The sequence below is a fragment of the Artemia franciscana genome, chromosome 9, assembly GCF_032884065.1.
Source record: "Artemia franciscana chromosome 9, ASM3288406v1, whole genome shotgun sequence".
NCBI lineage: Eukaryota > Metazoa > Arthropoda > Branchiopoda > Anostraca > Artemiidae > Artemia > Artemia franciscana.
The window spans coordinates 41,857,366-41,877,491 of record NC_088871.1 but is presented as its reverse complement, the minus strand read 5'-3'; the positions used below and the strand labels follow the sequence as shown (position 1 = coordinate 41,877,491).

At 36.3% G+C, this 20,126-nt stretch overlaps 1 protein-coding gene across 8 annotated transcripts in view; it reads left to right on the top strand.

Annotated features, from left to right (window-relative positions):
• The window catches only part of LOC136031437 (uncharacterized), a 72,179-nt gene that overhangs the window by 31,113 nt on the left and 20,940 nt on the right, over positions 1–20,126 (top strand). For 5 of the 8 annotated variants that reach the window (XM_065711018.1, XM_065711014.1, XM_065711016.1 and 2 more), the window contains exon 3: positions 3,936–6,355. In XM_065711018.1, the coding sequence (XP_065567090.1) occupies positions 4,635–5,696 (1,062 nt within the window). In that variant the 5' untranslated portion in view covers positions 3,936–4,634 and the 3' untranslated portion in view covers positions 5,697–6,355. The other 3 variants (XR_010618509.1, XR_010618510.1, XR_010618511.1) reach the window with 2 other exon arrangements.

Here is a 20,126-nt window from a genome sequence, read left to right as displayed (position 1 = left end):
CTATAATTTCTTCGAGGGGCGCCACTCCTCAAGTGGGAAAAATTGACCACAAGTTTCCCAGTCTTGCAGGTACCCCGAAAGGGTCGAGGCAGCCCTTCACAGAGGCCGTTGTCCATAAATCTGGATCTTACGCCCTGCCGCAGTTGTCCTCCTATAGAGGATCTTCCCACGATGGTGTTCTGCTTCACCATGCAATTTAACCCATTACTGTGAGAAGGTTTGTAACTCATCTGACGTGTGAACACGGCAGTTGGCCCTGCTGAGTGTACATTTGAGGGGCCTTCTTCCTCTTCCACCTGTAATTATGACCCCCAGGGGAGGGTTTCCCAGTTTCTATTATGGGCCTCACTGGGACAAGGTACTACTTGGTCTAAGCCTCCTATGGAGCTACTCTACATATCTGTAGGGCATTCCCCTATCTGTTGTCCTCCACCAAAACCTAGCATGATTATCTAATAATTAACTAATTAATGCAACTAATAAATAGTTGCAGTAAATTGCAACTTTACTTTAGTTTAGACTATAAAGTAAAGGACAAAAATAACATATACAAGCTCTGTTGTCCTCTGCTAAAACCTAGCTCGCAAACTAATAATTAACTAACTATTGCAACTAATTAATAATTGTAATAAAGTACAACTTTCCTTTTAATTTATACCCTAAAATAAAGAAAACACGAAAAAGCTCTATTGTCCTCTACCAAAACCTAGCATGTTAACTAATAAATAGCCCATTTGGCCTGATTGCAACACCTCACAAGCCACACCTTATAGAAAACACCTTTGAGAATTTAAATTAAGAAGGAAACTTATTAGAAACCCTGCTAGTACTGCAAAAGTAGACCTAAGTAGCCAATTTAGCCTGTTTGAAACATCTCACAAGCCGACACCCTATAGAAAACAGCTTAAAACCGTATATTAATTAAAACCGTATACTACAAACAAAATACTGCAACTTCTATGTTTTAAAAGCTAACGTGAGTTGTTTTTATTACTTTTTGCAAGTCTTGGTAGTACCATCGCTTAAATTTGACTTTAAAAGGATTGAAAAATACTAAACAAATAATATCCAAAGTTATTTCTAACAATGTTATGTTTTTTTATGATTTGTTATTGCTCAAATGGTGTTTAATAGAAAGTCCATAGGACTGGACAGATAGTAGCTTTTTCTTCCAGCGCTTTAATATTTTGGACTCGCCCTTTTATCTGTTAGCTGGTTCTTTCACAGAAAGGAAAGCATGTTGTTGGCAAATAACGTACAAATGTAACACAGGGATAGTTAACAAATAAAATGCCGTTGGTAAAACCAGCAAAGTGTGTTTTAAGCGAGATTCCATGAGATAAAATCTTTATAGTAGTCAGTTTCGCAAGTCCTGTATGAAAAATTCTCGAAGTGGTAGGGCTTTAAACTTTGATAATTCAGGGTAAAATCGAGTGATAGCCTAAAAACTCTCATTCGAGAGATTATGTAAAATCACGCCATCTATATATATATATATATATAAATAAGGTGTCTGTCTGTCCGCATATGACGTCTGAATTATTTCTATCATATACCAATTCAAAAACGAAAGTATTCAAGCCGATGTAGCTGAGTTGGTAACGCGTTATGTTCCAGGTTCTAGGTTCGAGAGATTCCAGGTTCGAACCTTGACTTTAGTATTAATACAAAAGAAGAAAAAAACTAAAAAAAGGTAAAAACTACAAAAAAAAACTAAAAAGAAAAAAACCAAAAAAGGTAAAAAACTAAAGAAGAAGAAAAAAAACTAAAAAAAGGTAAAAACTACAAAAAAACTAAAAAAAAGGTAAAAAACTAAAAAAGAAAAAAACTGAAAAATAAAGGAGGAAAAGAAAACTAAAAAAACTAAAAATAAAAATAAAAAAAATAAAAAAAGGTAAAAACTACAAAAAAAAACTAAAAATAAAAAAGAAAAAAAAACTAAAAAAGCTAAAAAAAAGGGTAAAAACCAAAAAAAAAAAACTAAAAAGAAAAAAGGAAAAAAACAAAATTTTTTTTTTCAAAACTAAAAAAGAAAATAAAACTAAAAAAGGAAAAAAACTGAAAAATAAAGGAGAAAAAGAAAACTAAAAAAATAAAAATAAAAAAAAATAAAAAAAGGTAAAAACTACAAAAAAAATTAAAAAGGAAAAAAGCCAAAAATTTATTTCATCATATGGACACTCAAAGAGAAATTACAGACTGGGACACCGGGACACAAATGACGACCGGGACACAGGGAATATAAATGACCGGGACACAACTACAACAGGGACGCCGGGGGGCACAGGGGGATATATAAATGACGACGGGGACACAGAATGTTTGATTAGCAATCACCATCAACAAAGCTCAAGGGCAATCATTAGAATCATGAGGTATAGACCTGAATACGGAATTCGCTGAATAGCGAAGCGCCCCCACCAAATAGGTTTTGGGGTGGCGCGTTAGTTAAAAACATATATATATATATCTATATCTATATTCACAGGTGGGACACAACTACAATGGGGCGTAACGACTTACGCGCGCGGGGGGCTTTGGGGGGGGAGGTGAAGCGCCACCTCAACAGCTAGTATTGAATATTTGCGACCGTTTTAGCTAGAAAAATGTTACACCTGTCCACCCGTTATGTCAGTTTTTTTTTGTATTTTATAGTAAATTAACATATTTCCTCAAACATAGTTATTTTAGCGCTGAAAGTGTACAGAATAGAAAACGTTGATAATACTTATGTCTGTATATTACTGTTTCTTTCACTTATCTATAGTGTTTACTATTCTATTGTGTTGTGTCTTTCTCTTACTTTCATTGTTCTATAAAAGTGTTAGTGTTCTATAGTGTTCACTGTTCTATAGTGTTGTGTCTCTCTGTCATGCATATCTTAGAATGTTTGTGGAGATAAATGGAATTCAGTCTTGAAACATTCAGCAACAGATCCCCCTGTTTAGTGGCAGATCCTGATTTGTGGGAGGGACGCGGCTAGAACTTGTATTAACTTTTTTCTGAAGAAAAATGCGCTGAAAATCCCGCATTTTCGTAATTTATATGATTTTAATGACCCACAGCCCACCCGTAGGTTTGGCACTGCCCTTGTAACCTCTACGATTATTTATTTTTCGTCTCCTAATTTATGTCTTGAAAAAATTATTTTATTATATTTTAATAGATACCCTGTGCATAGAAAACAAACTTTATAGCTTTAATCGTGACTTCACGCTCATTGAGTGCGCCTTTGGTTGCCAAAACGTTAAAAAAATTGAAAAATTTGTTTATTATATTTTAATAGATACATTGTGCCTAGAAAAACAACTTTATAGCTTTAATACTGATTTTTCTAAAATAATGCTTCTAAAATAAAATAATACTATTTTCTAAAATAATGCAAATTTTCTCAGGCTCGTAACTTTTAATGGATAAGACTAAACTTGACGAAACTTATAGGGGAGAGTGGGGTACGTTGGCCAGTGGGGCAGGTTGAACACTTGGGAATTGGTCTACCATCTATTGCCAAAAAAATTTGTAACTGCTACTGAATGTGAGAAATTGCATCATAAACATGCCATGAAAATATGGTGGCTATAGCGTCTTTGTGAAAAAAGTGGCGGACAAATTTTGTTTTTTCGGTAAGTTTTTATGAAAAATCAAGGTAGACGTAGTGTCATTTTGAGAGAAAACGAGAAGAGTAATTACAATAAGATTTTTATCGCAGGAAAGCCAGCTGATTGGCTCCATTTTAGGCTTGGATCTGAATTCTTAACTTTAACAGTTTTTAAAGTAGCCATGTTTTTGTTTAGCTTTCCTCTGTGGGGCAGGTTGGTCACTTTTTTATGGGGCAGGTTGGTCACTTTGAAGACGCACTGTCCAACTTGCCCCACAGTGTGAAAGAAAATGTTATTTATAATTTCCTTGAATATTCTTCATTTTTGTTATTGTAGGTGAGATTTAACAAAAATGAGGACCTACAAGAGAAAAACAGAAAATAGGACCATTCCTCCTGAGGTTATAAGACAAGGTGTGCAAAAAATACTGGAAGGAGGAAAGTTTGCTACTGTAGCCCGTGAGATGCATATCCCCCGATCGACTCTTAAGCGCTACACTCAGAAGTTCTTAACAGAAGGTGCCACAAGTACAAATGATGTCAGTGAAGTACCACTGGAAAATTTTATCCCACGGTACAAAACGCGCAAAATATTTATAGCTGAAGAGGAGAAAAGCCTTGAAAATTATCTTATTAGAGCATCACAACTTCATCATTGACTTTCGACAAGGGAGGTCAGAAAATTAGCGTTTGATTTTGCTCAGAAACTGGGTAGGGATATTCATCACTGGGAAGAAGCAAAAACAGCTGGAAAGGACTGGCTCTGGGCCTTTTTACGCCGCAACCCAACACTTTCTCTACGATCTCCAGAAGCGACAAGTATTGCAAGAGCTACTGCCTTTAACAGACCTGTAGTCAATGCTTTTTTGACACATACGAGTCATTGCTGCGCAAATACAGTTTTTCGGCTTGTGATGTATGGAATTTAGACGAAACTGGCCCCACTGCTGTTCACAATCCAAGAAAAATAGTGGCCGAGAAAGGAAAGAAGCAAGTTGGAAGAATTACATCAGGAGAAAGAGGAGTGCTAGTTACAATGTGCACAGCTGTGTCTGCTCAAGGAATTGCCATCCCACCATTCATGATTTTTCCGAGGGTAAAGTGTCTTCCTCACATGATGAAGGGATCTCCGCCTGGGAGTGTGGGCGTTGCTCATCCCTCGAGATGGATGACTGGAGAGAACTTTGTTGTTTTTCTTGAACATTTCATCCGCCACAGCAAGCCTAGCGTTGAAAGGCCAGTGCTACTTCTGATGGACAACCACACTAGCCATGTTACCATTGAGTCGCTTGAACTGATGAAGAAGTCCCACATCATTGCATTAACCTTCCCACCACACACAAGCCATAAACTGCAGCCGCTAGATCGAAGCTGTTATGGACCATTCAAGGCATACTATAATGCCGCCTGCGACACGTGGATGACAAAGAATCCAGGAAAATCCATTTCTATTTACGACGTAGCGGAGCTAGTTGGAACTGCCTTTCCTCGTGCATTGACTCCCACGAATATCACATCTGGATTCAGGGTTGCCGGAATTTGGCCTTGTGATCGTTTTGTGTTCGCGGATGAGGAATTTCTTGCCGCAGAGGTTACTGACAGACTTGATCCATCTGGTATTGCGCAACGAGCAGGATCAGAGATGTTTGTTGGACAAGATAGTGGAAGTCAATCACAGTCAGAACCAAGTTCAGCTGATCTTCAAGCCCTTGTGGGATCAACGTCTGCTGCACTTAGACCAGAAGTAGTAAGACCTTACCCAAAAGCACCACCAAAAAAGGGTGATACGATTAAACGGAAGAAGGGAAGGTCTCAGGTTCTTACTGACACACCAGTAAAAAACGCTTTAATCGAAGAACTCTCAGCTAAGAAGAAACACAAAGGAGAAACTGAGGAGAAAAAAACTAGTAAATCCAGTAAGAACACCGCAAAAGAAATGCCACGTAAGGCACTTTTCGTCGAAGCAGACAATTTCAGCTCAGATAGTGAAAATGAGATGGTCTTTGACAACGATTCCGACCTTGATGTTGATATGGATGACTGTACAACTGAAAAAGATGAAGTCAGTGTTGGTGACTTTATCCTGGTGGAGTTTTAAGGCAAGAGAGTGAAAGAGTATTTTGCCGGTGAAGTCAAGGAAGACACCAGTGAAGGATATGTAGTCAACTTCCTTTGGAGGAAATCTCCCTCCTGGAAATTTGTTTTTCCTGAAGTAGCTGATGAATCACTAGTTCCTCAAAGTGACATTGTTATGAAGCTTCCAGTTCCCAGGATCTCTGGGGGGACCAAACGTGCCGCAAAAGCACTAGTCTTCGACATTAATTTGAGTGAATATTCGGTTGAATAAAATGTTTTTTTTTTGTATCTAATGCGAAATTGCTAGTTAAATGTTGCATTTTACGTAAAATATAATTGAAACAATAATAGTACTACAATTGTATCTGGTGTTAGAAGTAATAAAGAGACTATTAACAGTGTGACCAACCTACCCCCCTACGGGGCACATTGGTCACTTTTGACCTCATCTGTTAAAAATGTTACTGAAGAGAAAATAACGGTAGATTAAATCTAAGAAAAATTGTGGACGTTGAACAGGAAATGCTGTATCTCTTGACACTAGAATCATTTCCCTAGCTCACACACTTTGGCCACACAGTCTGCCAAACCAAAAATTTGACCAACCTGCCCCACTCTCCCTTATAATTAAAATCAACATTAAAATGCGATTCTTTTGATGTAACTATTGGTATCAAAATTCCATTTTTTTAGTTTCGGTTACTATTGAGCCGGGTCACTCCTTACTACAGTTGGTTACCACAAATTGTTTGATGACCGTAAATTCTTCTGTTTTTACCGGGACCGAGAAGCTTGGCATACAGACTGTTCACCATTGCAATTCCGAAAGGATACCCTATTGAGGTATAGCTTTAATACTGATTTTGCGCTTGTTGAGAGCGTTTTTGGTCGCCAAAACGTGCGTCAGACCTAAAAGGTGATTATTGGCAGCCGTCTTTGCAGCGAACCTCAACTGAATATCTATGTTTTGTTACAAAATGGTTTAATTGATGTTTAGTTGATAGCATATAAGAAAACACGCATCAGTAATGGTCACTTTGGGTTTATTAAGATAGTTTTGGTCGTCGAAACCTTAATATTTGTAGCTGTTTTTGTGGTAAACCTAAAGCAATAAGTGGTATAATGATAAACAAGTGGCAGATTTTTTATCTAGATTTTTGATATTTAGTAATAATTAAGTTATAGGTAAAATAAGTGGTAAATTTTTTTTTATCTAGATTTTAGATTTTTAGATTTTTAATTTTTACCAATAATTAAGTGGTAGGTACAATAAGTGGTAGATTTTGCTGCCGTAGACTATGAGCGGGTAATGTATTAAATACATGGTGTCTAGTGAAAGAAAAGTCTTTAAAAAGAGATTTTTATTTCTGGAGTCATTTCATTTAAATTAAGATATATATAAGTCAAAGATAGGTCATTTTGCATAAAATATAAATGTCTTTAGAATGAAGATAAAATTTCATAATCAATTATAAATTGTGAGTAGTATGCTTTGAAGACCGTTTTGTATTATAATTAACCCAACATAAGCATGTAAAGCAGAAGATTTTTATGGCATTTGGTATTTGCCAAGTGATATATAGCGATCGCAAGTTCTGTCGGTCTGTCTGTCTGTCGGTCCCGGTTTTGCTAGTTTAGGCACTTCCAGATAAGCCAGGACAATGAAATTTTGCAGGCGTGTCAGGGACCAGACTAGAATTAATTAGAAATAGTCGTTCCCCGATTCGACCATCTAGGAGGGGGAGATGGTTAATTCGGAAAAATTAAGAAAAAAATGAGGTATTTTTAACTTACGAACAGGTAATCGGATCTTAATGAAATTTGATATTTAGAAGGATATCGTGTCTCAGAGCTCTTATTTTAAATCCCAATCGGATCTGGTGACATTGTGGGGAGTTAGAGGGGAAACCTAAAATCTTGGACAACGCTTAAAGTGGAGGGATCAGGATGAAAATTGGTGAGAAAAATAAGCACGAGTCCTAAATACGTGATTGACATAACCAGAACGGATCCACTATATTCGGGGGAATTGGGGGAGGGTCAATACGGAAAAGTTAGAAAAAATGAGGTATTTCTAACTTACGAAAGGGTGATCGGATCTTAATGAAACTTCATATTTAGAAGGACCTCGTAACTCAGGTGGCATTGGGGGAAGTTGGGGGGGGGACCGGAAATCTTGGAAAAAGCTTAGAGTGGAGAGATCAGGATGAAACTTGGTGGGAAGAATAAGCAAAAGTTCTAGATACATGATTGACATAATCTGACTGAATCCACTCTCTTTGGGGGAGTTGAAGGGGGTGTTAATTCGGAAAAATTAGAAAAAATGAGGTATTTTTAACCTAAGAACGGGTGACCGGATCTTAATGAAACTTGGTATTTAGAAGGAACTCATGTCTTATCGCTCTTATTTTAAATCCCGACCAGATCTGGTGAAATTGAGGGGAGTTGGAGGGGGAAACCAGAAATCTTGGAAAACGCTTAGAGTGGAGAGATCGGGATGAAACTTGGTGGGTAGAATAAGCAAATGTCGTGGATACGTGATTGACGTAACCGGACTGGATCCGTTTTCTTTGGGGGAGTTAGGGGGGTCCAGTGCTTTAGCGAGTTCGGTGCTTCTGGACGTGCTAGGAAGATGAAAATTGGTAGGCTTGTCAGGGACCTGCACAAATTGACTTGATAAGGTCGTTTTCCCAGATTCAACTATCTTGAAGGCTGAAGGGAGCGGATAAACTAGAAAAAATAAGGTATTTTTAACTTACGAGTGGGTGATCGGATCTTAATGAATTTTGATATTTAGAAGGACCTCGTGTCTCAGAGCTCTTATTTTAAATCCTGACCGGCATTAAGCTGATTTTCCTTTTAAATTAATTTATTGATTCTTAAAATTTTGCTAGAGCTCCTGCCATATTAGCTCTTGGCTCTTGACTCTTCCGACCTCGTCACAAGTGCCATATGGGCTGTTAGCTCTTGTTTGTTTTTATTTCCTGAGACAGAATGATAATTGATTTGCTAAAGCCGGGATTTATTGTAAAGGAGATATAATCAGTTGATAGCAGACATTAGTTTGTCGTGTGGCGGCCCTGTCTCCTTCCTCGTGCCGTGACCCATGTTTAGCATATATATTTGGTATTCTAGGCTACTCGATATCCTTGTGTCCCTATTTTGAAATTATTTGTGATTTATCTGTGCCTATTTGTGTCATATAGTTTGTAATAATGAGTAAAGAGAGAAGAGAAAAGTAAATGACAGGAGAGAGAAGAGATGAGTAAAGGGAGATAGAGAGAATCTGAACTTTAATGCTTCAGCTTGTCGAATAAAATTCGAAAATAAGCATGTAAAGAAGACAATCTTTTCTTATTTTCTTATTTTTATTGAGAGGGACGGAATGGTAGTTTATTTCCTTAGGTTGCTATTTATTGTAAAGAAGATACAACTGTTTGGTAGCAGACATTAGTTTGTTGAGGGGAGACCCTGTCCCCTGCACTATGTTGGGGTCCATATTTAGCATATGTATTTGATATTATAGGCTAGTCTAAATCTTTGTCTTCCTATTTTGAAATTATTTGTGATTTATCTGTGCCTATTTGTGCCATATAGTACGTAGTAATGACCAAAGAACATGCGAAGCTAGAGATAAGCTGAACCATAATGCTCCATTTGTTGAGTAAAATATATAAAGCCGAATTGGTCTGCAATCCAGGGGTAATAATTGAGAAGGTGCAATTACTCTCCTCCCTAGATTTAGAGAAAAAGTCATATGTCCCTCCCCCCTAGATTTTCCTGGATTGATGCCCCTGTTACCATGAAAAATCAAAGAAGAAAACCTTGAAAAATCCGTTAGAAAAAATCCGTTGAAAAAATCCGCCAGAAAGCTAAGTACTCATCCGAATGATTTGCCTATATTGATAAGGTATCTTCCCTGTTGAGAAAAAAAAAATCTAACCCACAATAGCTTCAAAAACAGGGATAAATCAAAACAAAAATGAGCAAAACGAAAAGGTCATAACTTGTATATGTACTTATTACTCTATGTACAAACCACGAAGAAAGTAAAACAGTTCAAAATAGGGAATAGATATAAAATTATTTAACTGGATATTTCGAACACATATACAGTGTTCATCATCAGCAGTAAAACTCTGATTTTACTGCTGAGAGTTTTACTGCTGATGATGAACACTGTATATGTGTTCGAAATATCCAGTTAAATAATTTTATATCTATTCACTGTCAATAAAAAGATTTCATCCCTATTTTGAACTGTTTTACTTTCGTCATGGAAAGGCAGTGTGGTCTTCGAAGTTATCTACAAACCACGAACGTAGATTATATTACAGCTGAACGATAAACGTGTGTAACAACAGAGAAGCAAAAACAGGTGGGTTGTTTTATACTGGTGAAGTATTAACACGATCGTTCTTCTTTTGGTCTTATTGGCCATAGATCCATTGTTTTTCAAGATTTTCTTTTTTGATTCAGTTTGTGACTTGGACAATTATATATGTAACGAAAGAAATAAAAATAAATAAAAGCACTGACATAAGCTGTTTAGCAGTACTCAGTTGAATCAGAATACTCAGATCGCCATTTAAGACAAGCCACTACACTTACTAATTTGGTCTTGTGAGGTCCGCAACATTATATTATGATCATTGCACACAAAATTGTGTCTTTGGTACAGATTGTAGGTTTTGGGATAGAGCTCTTCACAAATCAGAAATAATTTGTTCTTTTTTTTTTCAGAATTCAACTATTTCATAGACATGCGAACTAATGAATGTTTTTCAAATGTTTAAATATATAAAGAGTAAACCGAGGTAATGAGCGTTAGTAAATATACAAATTGACAGTAACAGAAAATCGCTACTAGGGACATTATGAGTCATCAACTCTAGTCACTTTTAGAACAAGAGTTCTTGATTGACTTCATGTTTGTTGACGCTACGTGCCATGTTAATATGATAATTTGCTTCGATCTAAGTTTAAAAGAAATTGGTCTCTGTGTACCATAATCAAACCAACCAGCCTTTCCTACTGTTTTATCTCTGAAAAATGCATACCATTTGCTATAATATCTATATATAATATCTACTTTTCGCTATATTATATATAATATCCATAATGTAATGTTATAATATCTTTCCCAAAATATATTGATGAATTTCCTTTTTCAGTCCATTTAATTTCTTACTAAGAGTAGTATAAATATTCGTAATTGATTTTCATAAAATAAAAATAAATAATCAAATCATTCTTCCCATCCCCACACACTGGGAAAAATTAGGAATCTCATTTGATCTCCTTTACGAAGTATTTCTTTTTATGTGCAAGTGGTAAGAAATTTACTCATACCGATATCACCCACTAATTTTCATATGAAAATTCCCCAAAATAAAGGTTTCAGCTCCAAAATAGCAAAAGCAAACAAACTGTCAGTTACAACAAAATAGTTCTTTTTAAAAGTTTTTTTTTGTTTCCCTTTGAAATGCAATTTACACATAAAACGTCGAAATGTTTGTCGTCAGATACTTGGTATATTGTAATCTAAGTCAGTAATGTGTCTTTTCCAGCACTATTCCTAGTCATCAAACAGTTCGTGGTAAAGAACTTTAGTAAGGAATTTTGATGCTAAAAGATACATCAAAAGAATCGGATTTTCATGCTGATTTTAAATATATAAGTTTCATCAAATTTAGTCTTTGTCATCAAAAGTTACGAGTCTGAAAAATTTTGCCTCATTTTGGAAAATAGGGGGAAACACCCCCAAAAAGTCATAGAATCTTAACGAAAATCACACCATCGCATTCAGCGTATCAGAGAACCCTTAAACAAAAATTGCAAGCTCATATCTATAAAAATGTGGAATTTCGATATTTTTTGCCAGAAGACAGATCACGGGTGCGTGGTTATTTGTTTTTTTGTTTTTTGTTGTTTTTTCCCCCAGGGGTCATCGTATAGACCAAGCGGTCCTAGAATGTCGCAAGAGGGCTCATTCTAATGGAAATGAAAAGTTCTAGTGCCCTTTTTAAGTGACCAAAAAATTGGAGGGCACCTAGGTCCCCTCCCACGCTCATTTTTCCCAAAGTCAACAGATCACAATTTTGAGATAGCCATTTGGTTCCGCATAGGCGAAAACCATAATAACCATGTCTTTGGGGATGACTTACTCCCCCAAAGTCCCTGGGGGAGGGGCTGCAAGTTACAAACTTTGACCAGTGTTTACGTACAGTAATGGTTATTGGGAAGCGTACAGACGTTTTCAGTGGGATTTTTTTGGTTTGGGGTTGGGGTTGAGGGGAGGTGGCTATGTAGGAGGATCTTTGCTTGGAGGAATATTTCATGGGGGAAGAGAAATTCAATGAAAAGGGTGCGGGATTTTCTAGCATTACTATAAAAAAAAACAATGAAAAAATAAACATGAAAAAGTTTTTTCAATTGAAAGTAAGGAGTAGCATTAAAACTTAAAACGAACAGAGATTATTACGCAAATGAGGGGTTCTAAAAATACTTTAGCAAAAAGAGCGAGGTATTTAGGAGAAGATAAATACCTCGCTCTTTATGCTAAAGTATTTTTAGTAATTTAAACTATTTATTCTACGGCTTTTCTGATTCAGGGGTTATTCTTAAAGAATTGGGACAAAACTTAAGATTTAGTGTAAAGAGCGAGGTATTAACGAGGGGACAAATCCCCTCATATACATAATAAAAATATAAGAATATAAAAGTTTGTTACGTAAGTTAATTCTTAAGTTACGTATATTTTTTTACTAATAAAAACGTTCGTTAAAAATTATATTCAAAATGGCTCTCTCGAATTTTTATCATATTTGTTTAAAAGAAGGTTTGTGGGGGCTAGTTGCCCTCTGATCACTTTTGACTCTTAAAAAGGGCGCTAGAACTTGCTGATTTTCAATCGAATGAGCTGCCTCTGAAGTTTGTACATTTACCGCTTTCATATGCTGTGCCTCTGAAAAAAAATAAAACATTGGGGCCGTATGACTTTTACTGTAGGCAACCCTATAGCGCTGCCTCTGATATTTCAGACAAATCCGAAGCCATTCAAAAAAGTTAGGAAGTTGTTCATATTGTTGTTCGCCTATGTCTTCAACCATTCTATCGAACTTGAAATGTGTTTATCCAAAACGTCTGTCATTTCTTTTCCTGACATTGACGTTTTTGATGCTATTGTTCATTAGGTTAAAACATGTTTTTTTAACTGAAATTAAAGAGAAAGCAAAAAACTTTAAACGAACATAAATTATTCCGTAAGTACAAGGGCCTGTCCCCTCCTCAACGCTCGACTCTTTACGCTTAATTTTGACTCTTTCTCACAAATCTACTTTATAAAATAGTTAAAAACTTTAGCGTAAGGAGTGGGGCGTTGAGGAGGAGACAGCCCCTTTCATATACAGAATAATTTCTGTTCATTTTAAGTTTCAATGTCACTCCTTACTTTCAGTTCAAAAAACTTTTGTTTTATTATTTTTGTTTATAGAATCACTTGATCTGGCTTCGATTGGCTGATTTATCCAAGTTATTTCTCATTGAATGGCGTTGGTGTTTTTCTATATTAGGGCACCTTAGAGGGGGGTGGGCATTTCTCTGGATCTTATTCCTAAGGACTACCTTCCCGCTATAGGAATTGAAAATAAGTCACCTATATTTAACTTCTTTCATCCCCCTCGCCCCACGCCTCTGTCGCAAAGCGTGACTAACTTGTACCCTTAGCTTTGTCTTAAGCCTTTCCTTATACCCCCTCATTATCAACTTTCGTAGTCCTTCAGTTTAGGGTTTTGTATTTATCTTACACTTATTACTTAGGGTAAGAATTCGGTTTGAAAAGTGTTATTAATCAACGAGCAAATATGAAAACGTTCTATTTGCATTCGTCTATTTTATTCTGTGATTTATTTGTAACATATTTGTATCGTATACGTTTTGTATTAACCGATGCAGTAAAGATATTTAAATTCTAATATTTAATAAATTTTTGTTTAAATCACGAGGAACCTTATGCTTCCTTTTTTCTCTTTTTTTATAATTTTTACCTTTTTCTTAGTAATTTTTAGCATAATGTCTGCTTTTTAATCTCAACTTAATAATTTATCTAATCATTTTAAGAAAAGATCTCTCCACCGTCATGACATTTCTGTTTAGTGATAGACTTTTACACACTTTTTAATGGCATTTATCTTTTTAGGATATGTTTTTAAAATCCAGAGCATTATGGGAGAGTACAGTATTTTACTTTGTCTCTGTAGATTGCCTCAAAAAAGTAATCCAATTTGCAGTTGTTTTTTTTTTCACAACAATTCACGTTTTTTGTTTTTTTTTTTTTTTTACATTACAGTTTAGTTTACATAGGTACGACATCAAAACTACAGAGAATTGTATTTTCGTCTGTGACAGTTTTTATGGCACTTGGTATTTACCAAGTGACATATAGCGACCGCAATTTCTGTCCGTCTGTGACAGACAGTCGGTCTGTCTTTCGGTCCCGGTTTTGCTAGTTCGGGTACTTCCAGATAAGCTAGGAAGACGATATTTTGCAGGCGTATCATTGATCAGACAAGATTAAATTAGAAATCCCCCGATTCGACCATCCTCGGGAGAGGGTTGGGGGGGGGCGGTTAATTCTGAAAAATTTGAAAAAATGAGGTATTTTTAGCTTACGAACGGGTGATTGGATCTTAATGAAATTTGACATTTAGAAGGATCTCGTGTCTCAGGGCTCTTATTTTAAATCCCGACAGGATCCTATGTTATTGGGGGGAGTTGGAGGGGGAAACCTGAAATCTTGGATAACGATTTGAGTGGAGAGATCGGGATGAAACTCGGTGGGAAAATAAGCACAAATCCTAAATACATGATTGACATAACCGCCCGAATCCGCTCTCTTTGGGGGGGGGGTATTTCGGTAATTCGGAAAAATTAGAAAAAAATGAGATATTTTTAACATACGAACGGGTGATTGAATCTTAATGAAATTTTATATTTAGAAGGACATCATAACTCAGACCTCTTATTTAAATCCCGATCAGATTCAGTGACATTGGGGGAAGTTGGAGGAGGAAATCGGAAATCTTGGAAAACGCTTAGAGTGGAAAGATCGGGATGATACTTGTTTTGAACAATAAGCAAAAGGCCTAGATACGTGATTGACATAACCAGACCGTATTTGCTCTCTTTGGGGGAGTTGGAGGGAGGGTTAATTCGAAAAATTAGAACAAATGAGGTATGTTTAACTTACGAAAAAGTGATCAGGTCTTAATGATATTTGATATTTAGAAGGACCTCGTGTCTCAAAGCTCTTATTTTAAATCCTTACCGGATCCAGTGACACTGGAGGGAGTTGGAGGTCGAAACCGGAAATCTTGGAAAACACTTAGAGTGTAGAGATCGAGATGAAACTTGGTGGGAAGATTAAGCACATGTCCTAGATACGTGATTGGCATAAACGGACCGTATCCGCTGTCTTTGGGGGTGGGGAGTTTTAATTCGGAGAAATTAGGTATTTTTAACTTATGGACAGGTGATCGAATCTTAATGACATTTTTATTTAGAAAAACCTCGTGTCTCAAAACTCTTATTTTAAATCCCAACCGGATCTGGGGAGATTGGGGGGGGGCAGAAATCTTGGGAAACACTTAGGGTGGAGAGATCGGGATGAAACTTGGTGGGAAGAATAAGCACAAGTCCTAGATACATGATTGACATAACTGGAACCGATCTGCTCTCTTCGGGGGAGTTTTTAGGGGGGGGGGGGGGTAATTCCGAAAAATTAGAAAAAATTAGGTATTTTTAACTTACAAACGGGTGATTGGATCTTAATGAAATTTGATATTTAGAAGGGCCTTGTATCTCAAAGGCCTATTTTTCATCCCTATCGGATCTGGTGACATTGGGGGGAGTTGGAGGGGGAAACTGGAAATCTTGGAAAACGGTTAGAGTGGAGAGATCGAGATGAAACTTGGTGGAAAGGACATGATCCGCTTTCTTTGGAGGAGTGGGGGGGGACATTTCAAGTGCTTTGGCGAGTTCGGTGCTTGTGAACGTGCTAGGACGATGAGAATCGGTAGGCGTGTCAGGGACCTGCACAAATTGATTTGATAACAGTCGTTTCCCCGATTAGACATTTTGGGGGCTGAAGGGAGGGGAAATCGTAAAAATGGAGGTATGTTTACCTTACGAATGGGCGATCAGATCTTAATAAAAAAAAATAAAAAAAAAATTTTAAAATTAAAATTAACATTTTTAAAAATTAAAAAAATTGTTTAAAAAAAATTTAAGGTGATTTCAAAAAAGAGCCTAAAACCCCAAGGTGTCAGATCAAAATAAAAAGTGCACCGTTGGAAACAGTATGGTCAAGAACCTGCAGTAGTACAATTACAGTCCTCCACCCTGAACACCAAGGAAAATCACTTTTTTGCCTGGGTAGCACAAGTGTGTCTCCTTTTTTTCTTTTTCAAACAGTTCATGGTAGCGAACTGCAGTAAGGAGCGACCCGGTTAAATAGTAACCGAAACTCTAAAAAACGGAACAATACCAATAGTTACATACAAAGAATTGCATTTTAATGCTGATTCTATATATATAAGTTTCATCAAGTTTAGTCTTACCCATCAAAAGTTACGAGCCTGAAAAAATTTGCCTTATTTTAGAAAATAAAGAGGAAATATCCCCTAAAACTCGTAAAATTGCAACGAATCACACCATCAAATTCAACGTATCAGAGAACCCTACTGTAGAAGTCTGAAGCTTCTATCTACAAAAATGTGGAATTTTGTATTTTTTCCCAGAAAACAGATCATAGATGCGTTTTTATTAGATTTTTTGTTTTTTTTTTCCCTGGGTTGATCGTATAAACCCAGGGGTCCCAGAATGTCGTGAGAGGTCTCATTCTAACGGAAATTAAATGTTCTAGTGTCCTTTTTAAGTGACCAAAAATTGGAGGGGGCCTAGGATCTCATCCTCATTTTTTCCCAAAGTCGCGAGATAAAATTTTGAGATGGCCATTTTGGTCAGCCTAGTAAAAAAACGTAATAACTATGTCTTTGGGGACGTCTTAATCACCCATAGTCCTCAGGGGAGGGGCTGCAAGTTACAAGCTTTGACCATTGTTTACATATAGTTATGGTTATTGGGAAGTTTACAGTCGTTTTCAGGGGGACTTTTCACGGTCGGGGGGAGGGGGTTACGCGTGAGGATCTTTCCATGGAGGAATTTATCACGAGGGAAGAGAATTTCCATGAAGGGGGAGTAGGATTTTCTAGCATTATTTAAACAATAAAAACAGAAAACAAATAAAAAAACTGTTTTTCAACTGGAAGTATGGAGCTGCATTAAACCTTATAACGAACAGAAATTATCACTTATATAAGGGGGCTCGTCTCCTCATCAATACCTTGCTCTTTACGCTAGAGTATTTTTAGTAATATCAACTATTTATTCTACGGCTTTTGTGATTCAGGGGTCATTCGTAAAGAATTGGGACAAAATTCAAGCTTTAGTGTAAAGAGCGAGGTATTGACAAGGGGACAAAGCTCCTCATACACGTAATAAAAATATACAAGTTCGCTACGTAAGTTAATTCGTAAGTTACGTATATCTATTAATAATAAAACGTTCGTAGAAAAATAAAAATTTCTAGTTGCCTTTTTAAGTTACCAAAAATTGAAGAGCAACTAGGCCTCCTCTCTCACTCCTTTTTTTTTACAAAAATCGTCCGATCAAAACTATGAGAAAGCCATTTAGCCAAAAAAAATTAATATGCAAATTTTGTTTTAATTATTCATGACTTAATTAATGCATTTTGTGAGCCAAAATCAAAATATGCATTAATTCAAAAACGTTCAGAAATCAAATTAAAAAAAAACAAGTTTTTTTCAACTGAAAGTAAGGACCGACACTCCTTACTTTCCACAAGGGCCAGCGAAGCCAAAACATTGTAGAGAGATGTTTAGTGGCTTATTTGAACGGAAATAAAATTTTCTAGTGCCCTTTTAAGTAACCAAAAAGATTGGAGGGCAGCTAGCCCAACTCCTCCTCCCCCCAAGGACCCCTCCCCCAAAGTGATCCAAGAAAAATTTTGAGATGGATATTTTATCAAAGTAGTTTAAGCTCCGATATTTATGGTGATTATATGACCCTCCATAGTCCCTAGGGAAAGGGCTGTATGCTGTATCGGTATTCAACGTATCGATATCACGTCAGTATGGGTGCATTGGTATTGCAGGTATCTTAGACATGTTTTACTGGTTCATATGAGAGATGTTGCTCATATCTACTTCCTACTTATAAATTCCCCCATCAGCGAGTTCCCAATGGCGCTAAAAACGGCACTTATGGTGCCATGTCTCAAATGAAAAATCTGGGACTATTGGGCAACCAAAACTTTTTAGAGTGACGTTTAATGGTTCATTTGAAAGCTATTGATCATATGTACGTAATTTTTACCAATTCTACCATCCGTAGGTGGAATATAACACTAAAAACTACACTTTTGGTGTCACTTCTTAAGTAAAAAAGCTTGGAAGTATAAAACGATGTCATCATTGTAATAATTATGGTTCAAAACTCTTAACTGGAGATTTGCAAGAACACTCCCCGTATATTCCTGCTTCAACCCCCCCTAATAAGATGCGCAGTTAAGGTACAAACACCAATATATCAAATAGGATTAGTAGAGACGTGGTTCTGTTAGTACAGCATTGGACTTCAAATTAGAGTATCTTGCGTCCGATTCCTGTGGTTTTTTCCACCACGGTTGCGTCCCTTCTATATGATTTTTCGATAGTTTCTTGGTCTTTTATAAATTCGATGCGCTCATTTTTAAAAGCTTGTCCCGGGAAAATATCTTGTCAAGCATTTTGATTCAAAAGGGAATAGAGGTCATCCAGTTCATGGTTTGCAACGACATTCTTAGTAGATATCTAGATCCATACCCCAACGAATAGCGTAACTTTGTCAAAATCATGTGGGGGGGGGGGTTCAAAGTTGGAGTCAATTTTCCCAAATCAAGTGAAAATGGCAGAGAAAGCTGAAAAGTGAGCCATATAGTAAATAAAAGGTAATTATGTACTAAAGAAAACTGACTTGTTTCAGTGGATGCTTGAACTATGCAGGCTTATGTTAATTTTCACAACATTTTTCGAGAAACTAAATCTCATCTTGGGGGAGGAGGGTGGCAAACTTGGCTCTGCAGGAAAATGGAGGTCTGGGAGGGGCAGTTGCTTCCTCTGCCTCACAGAACATTACGCCCGTAGCCATAACGCCTTGCCATTCAGTGGTTGGAGAAACCTAGGCATGTAGTTCTGGAACATCTCAAAGTTGTATATTAAAGAAGGATTACTTATTGTTATACATACTTGTTCAAATTATTTACTTGATATATAAAGTATCTTGCACCGTAATATTATTTACTTGCACCCTCAATTGCACCTCAATTATTTACTTGCGCCGTAATATTCTCTCCATACGTAAGATTGTGCATCCAAAGAGGAAGAAAGACAAATAAAAACATTTCTGTTGCAGAGTTCAGGTAACTCTTCCCGAGATATTTGTAAAAAAATACAAACTTAGTTTATAATACCATTCATCGTATCTACACAATAAATGATCTTTTATTGAAATTATAATTAATTTCTAAGTAATGAGTGCCTTTTCTATTTAGAGACAGGTCAAATAACTCCCTAAGCCTAACGGCACATTTCTGTTGAGCTAGCAAAATTTTCCACAAACATGTAGATATGTAAACCTGTCCGCTTAGTTAACATTTTGCGTCGAAGCTACTCGTCTGGAGCTACTTTCTTAAGTGCTACTAAATTTAATTTTTTTAAAACAAATAATAAAATGTCTTTTTATTCTTAAATTACAATAGGAAACGATATGTTTTGATTTTCTTTTGCACTCTAAACTTGTTTTTTTCCTTCAATTCTAGGACGGCTTCTTCGCTCAACTCCTTAATAAGGTTTGAGGTGTCTTGTCTCTCCTAGATTGGAGGTGAATAGAAATTACATACAGAAATTAGAGGTCAACTGAAATTAAGGAGCAACATTAAAACTTAAAACGAAGAGAAATCAATTGGTATAAATAAAAAAGACCATAGCAGCGTTGTTTCTACATTAAATTGTAATTAAAAACGAGCAAAGATTAATTTGATCAACAAAGTTTTTCCTAGGGAAGTAGAGAGCAAAGTTGAGGCTTAAAACGAATAAAATTTATTACTTCACAGCCTATCTATTATATATCAATAACACTAATGTAAATAAATCAACTGGTGATATTTCCCTATGTTTTGTAGGATTACAAAAAAACTAGCGCTTTACTAAAACACAAAACAATATAGGAGGTTTGGTACAGTAAAAGTAAAGCATTTAATGACACTTTAACAGTATAAAAGTAAGGCATTTTTAGATTGATGCTCTATTTTTTTTTTTTTTTTTTTTTTTTT